Source organism: Raphanus sativus, chromosome 2 (assembly GCF_000801105.2).
Source record: "Raphanus sativus cultivar WK10039 chromosome 2, ASM80110v3, whole genome shotgun sequence".
Taxonomy (NCBI): Eukaryota; Viridiplantae; Streptophyta; class Magnoliopsida; order Brassicales; family Brassicaceae; genus Raphanus; species Raphanus sativus.
Genome location: NC_079512.1, coordinates 21,503,224 through 21,514,393, shown reverse-complemented (window position 1 = coordinate 21,514,393; position 11,170 = coordinate 21,503,224). Strand labels below are relative to the sequence as shown.

The following is an 11,170-nucleotide window of genomic DNA, read 5'->3' as shown; positions in this document are numbered from 1 at the left end:
TCATTTCTTAAGAAAATGCAAACATTACCAGCGAACTCGTTTTGTCTCCTCTCATGTGTCCTCGTCTTGTTCTTAAGTTCAGTCTTAGCAGTTACAGATGATCCTCAAGATAAACAGGTATTGTCTCATAATTAACGATTATCAAGTATTTTGTTTATCTCTAGTATTATTTGAATCCAATACATCATACATGATGGTATAATATAATCCATGAAGGTGTATATTGTCTACATGGGATCACTTCCTTCTGGGCTAGAATACTCACCAATGTCTCATCACATGAGCATCCTTCAAGAGATCACTGGAGAAAGGTGCTAATTAAAAGATTCAGTTTCTAATCATTAATAACTTATGACGAGGATTCTAATAAGTGATACATGCATTATACTACACATATCATATATACAGTTCGATCGAAGGTCGCTTGGTGAGAAGTTACAAGAGGAGTTTCAATGGGTTCGCTGCTCGGCTCTCTGAGCCAGAACGACAAAGAATAGCCGGTGAGTAATCTCTCACAAAGACACACTTATCTTTTTAAAGTACACACTTACTTATGTTGTTAGATAAATTACCAATGTCTCATTTTTGTCTTAGAAATGGAAGGAGTTGTGTCTGTCTTCCGGAGCAAGAAGTTACAACTCCAAACGACCGCGTCTTGGGATTTCATGGGGTTAAAGGAAGGAAATAATACAAAGCGAAACCTAACCGTGGAAAGTGACACTATCATCGGTCTCATTGACACTGGGATTTGGCCAGAATCAGAGAGCTTCTCGGACAAAGACTTTGGACCTCCTCCAAAAAAATGGAAAGGTGTTTGTTCAGGCGGCAAAAACTTCACTTGCAACAAGTAATTCTCCAAAATATCTCTCTTATAAGATTACTATTGTTTTAAAGAAGAGGCTGACGTTGTTTGTAATGTTTTTTTCAGCAAGTTGATCGGAGCGAGAGACTACACAGGCGAAGGCACCAGGGACCTTGACGGCCACGGTTCACACACATCATCCATTGCGGCTGGAAACGCAGTTGCGGGGGCAAGCTTCTATGGAATCGGCAATGGAACCGCTAGAGGCGGCGTTCCAGCTGCTAGAATCGCTGCTTACAAAGTCTGCACCTCGACAGGGTGTACGTCAGAAGATATACTGTCTGCGTTCGATGACGCAATAGCAGATGGTGTCGATGTCATTAGCGTTTCCATCGGGGGAGGGGGAGGGGCCCGTAGGTACGACGTGGACACAACCGCCATCGGGGCTTTCCACGCTATGGCCAAAGGGATCCTCACTGTGAACTCAGCCGGTAACACAGGTCCGAAGCCAAACTCAGTCGGCAGCGTTGCGCCCTGGATATTAACCGTTGGAGCCAGCACAACAAACCGTGACTTTTTGACCAAAGTTGTTATCCAAAACGGCAAGACACTTGTGGTAAGTATCAAATTAGTAACATTCTCATTCCTATGATAATATATAGTATCTTCTTTCTTTGTCCCTTTCAGACATCTGTTTTTGTCTTAACAGGGGAGATCAGTGAGTGCTTTTGATCTGCAAGGAAAGAACTATCCTCTTGTCAATCAAGGATCTGACGCCAAGGGGAAAATATTGGTGAGCGTATATTCGTTTAGTTCAGATGTAGCTGTTGCAACCATAAATCAAGACTTCAAAAACTATGCCATCGTTAGCTCCCGTCCCCTCTCTGCTCTATCACCAGATGACTTTGACTTTCTTGTCTCTTACGTTAACTCCACAGAGTAACTCTCTCTGTTCAAGCACTTAACTATGCTCCAGATTTTTCCTTTGACTTGATATATCTATGTTTGTTATTCTCAGGTCGAGGCAAGGCACTGTTCTAAAAACTGAGTCAGTCTTTAATCAAAAAGCGCCTAAAGTTGCTTCCTTCTCTTCTCGTGGACCAAACACAGTCGCTGTAGACCTTCTTAAGGTGACATATACTTGTCTTATCTTTGTTCGATTTTGTTTACAAGTATGATTTTAAGAGACAAAGGTTGATTGAAATGCAGCCGGATGTAACAGCACCAGGAGTGGAGATTCTCGCTGCGTATTCACCTTTGGGTTCACCTACAGAAGATATCGACCCGAGACATGTGAACTACTCTGTTCTATCTGGAACTTCAATGTCTTGTCCACACGTCACAGGCGTGGCTGCATACATCAAAACTTTTCATCCTGACTGGTCTCCAGCCATGATCCAATCTGCCATCATGACAACCGGTAACGCAAAACACATATCCAGCTTTTAGTTTCTTGTGACACAAGTAACCTAGTTCTGGCTGATAACTCTGTTCTTATATGGTGTCTCTTAATAAACAATTGCAGCTTGGTCGATGAATGCTTCTGACACTGGGGTTACATCAACCGAGTTCGCTTATGGAGCTGGACATGTGGACCCAATAGCTGCTCTAAATCCTGGACTTGTCTATGAACTGGACAAAGCAGACTACATCACCTTTCTCTGCGGCTTGAACTACACTTCCAAAACCCTTAGAACCATTACCGGTGAAGTCGTCACTTGCAGTGGAAAGACCTTACCAAGAAACCTCAACTATCCTTCAATGTCGGCTAAACTTTCGGAAGCTAATAGCTCCTTCACCGTCACTTTCAACAGAACCGTCACCAACGTCGGTATCCCCAATTCGACATACAAATCGCAGATTGTCTTAAATCACGGGACTGAGCTCAGTGTCAAGGTTACACCTGATGTCCTGTTTATGAAGTCGGTGAAGGAGAAGCAGTCTTTCACCGTGACTGTTTCAGGCAGCAATATCGACCCAAATCTGCCTTCCTCTGCAAGTTTAATATGGTCTGATGGCACCCATAAAGTTAGAAGCCCCATTGTTGTTTATACCAATGTTCCTAATGATTCAATCTAATAATCACCATATTTAATATTTAAAATAAACCAATATAATCCTTATGTTTTATTAATTTCATTCATTAATGTAATGATCTCTAGGCTTCCGATATATGCTAATGTCTTAACTCTTAAGCACAGTTATACAGCTGAAGCTCACAGTCTAAAATCAATAAGATAATGTACGCCTGGACATTCGGAGTCCCAATCAGGTTTCGGTTTAATCCAATCGGGTTTCGGTTTAATCCAATCGGGTTTCGGTTTAATCCAATCGGGTTTTAGTTTTTTGGGTTTATCAAAATCAGTCTCATTTGGGTTATATGAAAGTTCGGTTCGGGACCGGTTCGGGTTCTATCGGATTCGGGTCGGGGTTAGTAAATCTTCAAAGAACCGGTATAATCCAATGTACTTTCGGGTTCGGGTTCCAATCGGTTCTTCGGTTCAAAGTACCTAAATTTTACCTAATTTGTAACCAAAACATAAATAAAATCGGTTCTTTTGTTTTAAAATACCTGATTTGTACCTATTTGGTAACCAACACATAAGTAAAATCGAATAAAAAATAAGAAAGGACCATCAACCGTAATTAGGGGTGGGCGTTCGGGTACCCATTCGGGTTCGGTTCGGGTTTTTCGGATTTCGGTTCTGTTTTGTAACACCTTCGAGGTCCCATTCTAGTAAATCTACAAGTACGGTTCGGGTTCGGATATAACACATTGGTTTCGGTTCGGTAAGTAACCATATACCATTCAGATTCGGGTTATATCAAATCGGTTCGAATATATTCTAAATAAAATCTAAAATTTAATAGCAAAACATAAAAAGTATATATACTTATTTATATATAATAGAGTATTTAAGACATTAATTTAAATGATAGATACTTATTGTTAGATATTATGTTAAAATAAATATGAAATTGAATATTTTAAGTACATATTTATGTTTTAAATATTTATAATGTATACTAATTTGGACATTGGGATCGGCTTTTTGGATATTTTTGGGTTTTTGGGTTATCCGTTCGGGTTCGGTTAATAACACTTCGGGTTCGGATATGTTTTGTAACATCCTACAAGATCCATTCGGATATTTTTTAACATTTCAGATTCGGTTTGGTTCGGATTTTTCGGTTCGGATTTGGTTCGGATTTCGGGTTACGGGTTTTATGTCCAGCCCTAACCGTGATCATTTAAAATCAAAAAAAAAAAATTTATCGATAAAAAGAAAACCATATGAACTAAAGCATAAAATGAAAATCAAATTCTCATGAAATGAAAAACATTGCTCAATCAAAACAAAACCAAATTCTATAAACTTTACGCTTCAACCACCACCTTGAACCATCAATCTTAATCAATCTTAATGTAATAGAACCACCATCGTTCTTGTAATAGATAATTATTTTAGATGTTTAATATATTTTAGTGTATTTTGGATATATATTAAGAATTGAGATCAAGATCTTTCTGGGTTTTGAATGTTTCGGGTTCTATCGGATATCCATTTAGATTCGGGTTCAGTTCGGATAATACTCATAACCCAAAATACCATAAAACAAGATCCATTCGATATTTAAAACGGGTTCGGATCGGTTCGGATTCATTTTTATCGGATCGGATTTAGTTTGGGTTTTCGGGTTCGGTTTATTTGCCCAGGAATAATGCAATCTCGAATGTATATTACACGTACATGAGCCCATTTTAATATGATTTATGGACCCAACAAACTGAGAATATTAACTATAAGGTATATTTCTTTCCGAATAAAAAAGGGACAAGAAATTATAGAAATCACTGTCAAAAAGATTATTGAAATTTTTATTCAGAATACGTTACTCAAGACTCGAAACAATTAAATGTGGCTGGATGGCTTAGTCTTCTCCTTCGAAAATAATTAGTAGTAGTCAACTAATCATTTATTCGTAGCATAACTATTTTTCCATATTTTTCATTTGGCGCCAAATAAATTACCATTGATGGTTCTCCGTTTACCACTTGGTCAGTTACAAATTTACAAACAAAATGAACTTGGCTATTACTACACTGCCCTTCATTCACATTATAGGTCTAGTTTCTGTCACGAGGATGTGATCGTCTTTACGAAATATGATTAATTTATTCACAATTACCATTAGCTAAGACAAACCAACTAGTCCAGTCGCCCTTTGGCATATTGCACGGTCTTGATTGCCTTTCCTATTTAAGTATATATTTTAGTAAATATTTTACTTATATCAAAATGCAAATAGTTAAAGACGACTAAAGTTCATGAGTTTTGCTGCCAAACAAACGAGTACTCATTAGAAAAATTATTGGATATTGTTCTACAATCAACTTATGTTCGCTGGCAAATACTGTTTAATAAGCAACAATGGCGTCGTATAACGCATATATAATAGGAAATGAAATGAGAGGATTTGAAGAAATATCGATTTGAAATTTACTGACTAATGGGTCTATAAACATATAGTAATCAATTAAAATATCAATACGTTTTAGTTATCAGATTTTGTAGTCTTCTTAATCAGCTTCTTTTTATTATTTTCTTTTAACTTTAAATGCATATAATTATTTATTTCGTTTAATATTTTAAAAGAAAATATAAAATTTAGTATAATTTAATGGGTAATTAATTCATTAGTCTATATAGCAACTGATTAAGCTCTCTCATATTCCTTGTTACTAGCTAAACTCTCTCCTTTGTGCTCTCCTCTCCATTCTATTAATCTTTTATTTTTCCTCTATGGAGCACCGCCGCCTTGTCCACGGAGCTGCGCCTCCCTTGACCTCCGTGGAGAGATTCTTGTACGGCCAAAAGAATGATACCTTGTATCCCAAGAAACAAGATTGTTCTAGAGACCGACACCCAGCGATCATGAAGAAGACAAAGGCGATTGAGACCAAAAACGACAACAAAGAGAACCTCACGTTTGGTCCGAGGAAGGATAAACATTTGGTCGCTAATGGCGGAATCTCTATTGGGGACATGGTCGCTAAAGATGCAACCAGAGGTTATCATAACCCTACGAAGAAGCGACCATTCAAGAATCTTATCAAAGGGCAATGGACGGCTGAAGAAGACAGGTATATATGTTATAGAATTATTTTTATGTAGATATTTGTGTATATATATATATATTGACGTCGATAAGTTCATGCATCTATATAAAAATCTAAATTTATAGTTATGCATTTGCAAATACGATTGAATATATATATAGGAAGTTGATAAGGTTAGTGAGGCAACTTGGGGAGAAGAAATGGGCAATGATCTCGGAAAAACTTGAGGGAAGAGCAGGCAAACAATGTCGTGAGAGATGGCATAATCATCTCCGTCCTGATATCAAGGTTTTTTTATTCCTAATAATACTTCTTTGGTGATTTTGTTTATACTTTATATCATATGTTTGTGTAGATCTAGGGTTCTAAAATAAGTCTCTAGCTAGGGTTATAACTTTAAACATAAGTCTCTATCTACGTTTTTCTCATGTGTTATCAGAAAGATGGATGGAGTGAAGAAGAAGAAAAGGTTCTTGTAGAAACACACAAAAGAATTGGGAACAAGTGGGCAGAGATCGCTAAACTCATACCAGGACGCACCGAGAACTCTATCAAGAATCACTGGAATGCGACTAAACGACGCCAAAACTCAAAACGCAAACAAAAGCGTCGTGAAGCAAACGGGGGTAACGACGATAGCGATCTCTCTCCAGCTGCTAAAAGGCCATGCATTCTCCAAGACTACATCAAAAGCATCGACAGTAATGTCAAAAACAAGGCCAATGACGATAATAAGAATGAGAACTCCATCAGTGTACTTACTACTCCAAATCTTGATCAGATCTATTCGGATGGAGATTCTACATCATCGGTCCTTGGTGATCCATATGACGAAGAGTTAGTTTACCTACAAAACATCTTTGCAAACCACCCGGTTTCTCTTGACAACATTGGTTTAAACCAAACTTCTGACGAGGTAACCATGATCAAGAACCCTAACTCGCACAAAAGTGTGTGGACTCATCATCAGGATCAAGCAATGGCTGCCGTTCCTGAGAATAAACCGCACCTTGCGTCTGATGTCTACTTGTCTTATTTGCTGAATGGTACGGCGTCGTCCTACTCCTACCCGCATTTTCCGTCTTCCTCATCTTCCACGTCCTCCTCCACCGTAGAGCAGGGAGGCCATAGCGAGTTGCTTGTGCCTCAGGATAACTCTACAGGTGAAAGAAGAGAGATGGATTTGATGGAGATGCTCTCTGGTTCTATTCAAGGTAGCAACAAGTGTTTCCCATAGTTCTAGCTACCAACATGATCATGGTGATACTATGCGATCATTGCTACCATGATTATGGTCATTCTCTATATTTCTTTTCGGTTACTTTAATAATTTATGTTCTTAAAACTTTCTATAGAACATAAGATTCAAGGGTCTTCTCTTATCAAAATAATTCGGGTTTATTATTATTATTATTATTATTATTATTATTATTATTATTATTATTTATTCTCTTCAGGTATTTTTGTCAAGTAATTTTTTGCCAACATTTTGTTCAAGTAATTATAGTGGTCAGTGCGAGATTACTTCCCACTTACGTTATGAAATTTGGTTAATCTAAATATAAGTCGTCCTTAAATGTGGTTGTTTCAGCTAGAGGTTAGTGCGAAATTGATTCCCATTCTTACGTTATAAAATTAGTTAATCTAAAGATAAGTCCATTAATTCAGTTAAATTTATACTTAGTATAACCACTAGACTTTTATTCCAAAATAGATAGCTTATAAAATATAATACCTATTTTGTAGGTGGAGAAATCATACGAAAGTAAAATATTGTTGATAGCTTATAAAAGGAAATGTCAAATAATAAACACATCCTCCAAATCTCAAACATTATTTACCATAACTCTCTTACTTATCAATCACGCAACCATCTCACCACGAGGTTGCAAGTAGACATGTAGCCCGGTCTTCATGAAGAGCGTCAATGACATCTTCTGCTCGACGCGGTGACCGAACTGGAAACTGCCGGTAACGGAGGAGAACGGCTGCGGCCACCGACTTCATTTGGAGATAAGCCAAGTTTTTTTCCCAAGCAAGTCAGTGGTCCGGCGTTAAACGCTACGAACTTAAAACCATCCTTAGGAGTCTCGAACCGGTCACCTTCAGCTGCCTGTGAGCCACCTCTCTGGACGGAACTCGAGACAATCTTGGCACCAAATGGTTTTCATTCGTCCGATCGAGTAAATTGAGTATGTCACCGTCGAGCCTCTTGGCAAGAAAGTCCCGTCAGGCAAAACGCGTCGTCTATGACGTACTTGAAATCCTGGTCATATGGAAAGTTATCATACGTCACAGTTACATAGATCCATTATCTGTTTGTGGATCATGAGGAGTGAATGATTAATATAAAATAGAATGATTGTTGTTGCTGTCTTGCGTTAGTTTTGCCATGTTCTTTTTGGTAAACGATATCTCAAATTAAGTAAAAGTTAAATGTTATTGTAAGTTTGTAACAGCATTTGATACTTGCTAGCTAGCAACATAGTGATTTGGCAAAACAAAATCTGTGATAGTCAGCTTAAAAGAAAACATTATGCAATTAATTAGTCAACTAGCTAGTTGTAGAGATTTGTTTCAGGAACTTTTACGAAAGCTAATGAATATATTTAGACATAAATCAATATTTATGAAGCAATTAAGTATGTGTATACTAATTTAACATGTTTTATGCATATCACTCATATGCGTTATGTATGAAGTATGTTTTTTTATTATACTAGAGGCATAGCCCCGCGCAAGCGCGGGGACATTGAAATTATCTTTGTTATATATAAGCATCTGAAGGTGATGATGTGTTGTGTTGTGGTGTTTGGTTTGATTAACTCTATGCGGACATTGTTGAAGTTCTAGAGTGTACCTGAGCTCAGTATTTTAAAATCCCTCATCATACTAAATGAGTTTAACTTAACCATATACGCATGAATCATCATCAACATGTTTGAAATCATAATAGGTTTTTAATATTTTAAGTCGTTGGCAGAGAAGTAAGCTATTTTGCATTAGGTTATGTATTATTATTATTAAGCAAATTATTGATTTTCCTCGGCGGCATCCACAACCATTATCACCTCGGTTTTTATAGTCACCAAGAAGAAGAAGAAACCAACTTATCTTTGATCTCTTAAAGTATCCTTTTTATTCAGGAAGAGAGTTTATTAATTTGCAATGGAGCAAACCAAGAAGCTCAAAGCTTCTTCTGAGTTCTCCTTATCTGATGAATCCTCATTATTCTTCTTATATTAGCTTTTGACTTTGAAAATGTATTAGTTTCAAGCTTTTTCTTTGTTTTCAGTTGCTATTTTTTTTCTTCAGGCCTGAGAAAATGGTAGAAGTGAAGAAAGAGGCAGTCTCTTGTCGGAATATTCAAAAGGTCGTGAGAAGATACGTAGAGATAAGCTCAACGAACAGTTTCTTGAGCTCGGAAATGTATTCGGTATATGTTTATATTAAAAAAGAACATAGAGTTTTTTCAATTTTATCAACTTTTTCTCATAAACTAAGGCTAATGGTTTGTTTGAAAATCCTAACAGGCGTAAGAGTTACAAGGCTTCAATTCTCATCAACACAATATAAACCCCGAAAGATCTAGGAGGCTTTTTGTATTAGGGGTTTCACAAAATTTCAAGTTTTATTTAAATCCTCTCTTATTGGATGTGGTGTTTATAAAAATTCTTACAAATTTAAGATTATTGGATTTAGCATTTGTTAAACCTCCTAACTAATCCCTCCTTATTGAAAAAAATATGGATTTAACTTTTTCTTTAATTATATATATCAAAAGTTTTTCTGGATTATTAGAAAAGGAAATTTGTATGTCAAACATAATAAAGAATAATTCCATCTAAACAAATGGAATTTAAAAAAAAAATAGAGAGAACAATTAGTGATTTCATTGCTCTTAACAATCCAGATGAGCACGTTGCTCTTAATAACTTTTCTCTAACTTCATTGGAACCGGCAGGTTGCTACATACTGTTGTGGGATACTTGATTGGATGCTTTGACTTCAAAGGGAGAGTTTTTGTTTCTGGAATTGTAATTGGATTCTAATATCCTTGAGAGGCTCAATGATCGGTGTACCAGCTATCAGGGAGGGTAACATAGTCAATATGAGGAAGTGGTTTTATCAGTTTCTTCCTTGGTGAATTGATCTATGAACTCGTTAAAGCTGATAACAACAACGAAGTATCATTTTTCACGGTCATTGTCACAAATTCTTAAATATGAGACTTGCAAATGCAGATATTCAACACATTAGCACAGTCGCTTGAAACTCACCTTGAAATCTATACTACAAAGTGGTGAATTATGGCTCCGAAGGACAAGCACGCTTCCAGTTTTAGTCTTGTTCCTGTCAACAATAGAAAAAAAATATTTGAGTTGTGAGCTTAAGTACAGAACGCCTTGAAGATATATATATATATATATTAAAGGTATTTTACCTCTTGAGCTGCTCTTGCTTTATTTCTTTTCAAACATACACTGAATTTCTCTTATTTCGCCAATATCAACACGCTTCAAGGAGTGTGAGTATGTATCACTGATTCACTGATGAATGATTTGTTCTCAGAAGAGAGTTAGTTGGTTTTAGTCACCTCTTTCTGAGCAAACGAATGTGGATTCTTCATTAGAAAACTCCTATGTCCAATCTCTACAGAGAACACTGATATTTCCTTCTTAAAAAGAATATCTTCCTCGGATGAAACTGAGATACAACACACGTCTTCCTCTTGTAAGGATTTAAAAAATAAAAAAATAGAGAAGCAACAAATCAGTGGTGTGATAGAAGAAAGATCTAGTTACCTTTTCATCTAGAAAGAGATGAGTGATTCCCCTAAATTCACAGTTTTGGTGTTACGGGAATCCCAAAAGCGGAAAAGCCAACCGAAAACAGACTGAGAAGTGCGACCAAGACAGAGTGAATCCAACGTTGAGTAGAGGACGACGGCGGAACTCGAGCACCACAGACAGATACTTTGGAAAAGTTGGTATAATCTATAACGGCGAAGACTGTATTTGAGATGAAGGGATTCCGTTTTTACCATGATATATATATAAGAAGGAAGATGCATCAATGGTTGACTCGGTTAAGATGGGGGGAGATGTAGAGTTTGTAGATTCAATGCTCCATGGAAACCGAAAGGGTAATTTTCTGTTTTGCCAGAGGAAACTGAACCGATTGCAACCTTATCTACATTGAAGATAAAGACGACAAAAAGAACTGATTTGAGACTGAAGATGACG

At 37.0% G+C, this 11,170-nt stretch overlaps 2 protein-coding genes and 1 long non-coding RNA gene across 3 annotated transcripts; 2 read left to right on the top strand and 1 right to left on the bottom strand.

Moving 5' to 3' along the window:
* LOC108837373 (subtilisin-like protease SBT4.8) lies at positions 1 to 2,881 on the top strand. The gene is made up of 9 exons (XM_056993192.1): positions 1 to 117; positions 217 to 311; positions 409 to 500; positions 595 to 847; positions 929 to 1,418; positions 1,512 to 1,741; positions 1,821 to 1,932; positions 2,012 to 2,222; positions 2,328 to 2,881. The coding sequence occupies exons 1-9, from the start codon at positions 16 to 18 to the stop codon at positions 2,879 to 2,881; spliced, it is 2,139 nt and encodes a 712-aa protein (XP_056849172.1). The 5' UTR covers positions 1 to 15.
* A 2,726-nt stretch (positions 2,882 to 5,607) lies between these two features.
* On the top strand, positions 5,608 to 7,161 carry LOC108841556 (transcription factor MYB119). The gene is made up of 3 exons (XM_018614306.2): positions 5,608 to 5,948; positions 6,086 to 6,212; positions 6,364 to 7,161. The coding sequence occupies exons 1-3, from the start codon at positions 5,608 to 5,610 to the stop codon at positions 7,159 to 7,161; spliced, it is 1,266 nt and encodes a 421-aa protein (XP_018469808.2).
* A 2,505-nt stretch (positions 7,162 to 9,666) lies between these two features.
* On the bottom strand, positions 9,667 to 11,170 carry LOC108828017 (uncharacterized). Its single transcript, XR_001945757.2, has 4 exons — positions 10,730 to 11,170; positions 10,369 to 10,631; positions 10,205 to 10,277; positions 9,667 to 10,094 (listed from the first exon to the last, which is right to left on the bottom strand). It is a non-coding gene; the product is annotated as an uncharacterized LOC108828017 (long non-coding RNA).

What these genes read in the sequence shown, in the direction of transcription:
- LOC108841556 (XM_018614306.2), top strand. Translation starts at nt 5,608, where the DNA reads ATGGAGCACCGCCGCCTTGTCCACGGAGCTGCGCCTCCCTTGACCTCC. An exon ending in TGGACGGCTGAAGAAGACAG is followed by an intron (nt 5,949 to 6,085) that starts GTATATATGTTA and finishes ATATATATATAG; the next exon opens with GAAGTTGATAAGGTTAGTGA. An exon ending in ATCTCCGTCCTGATATCAAG is followed by an intron (nt 6,213 to 6,363) that starts GTTTTTTTATTC and finishes ATGTGTTATCAG; the next exon opens with AAAGATGGATGGAGTGAAGA.
- LOC108837373 (XM_056993192.1), top strand. Translation starts at nt 16, where the DNA reads ATGCAAACATTACCAGCGAACTCGTTTTGTCTCCTCTCATGTGTCCTC. An exon ending in AGAACGACAAAGAATAGCCG is followed by an intron (nt 501 to 594) that starts GTGAGTAATCTC and finishes TTTTTGTCTTAG; the next exon opens with AAATGGAAGGAGTTGTGTCT. An exon ending in TCTTACGTTAACTCCACAGA is followed by an intron (nt 1,742 to 1,820) that starts GTAACTCTCTCT and finishes TGTTATTCTCAG; the next exon opens with GTCGAGGCAAGGCACTGTTC.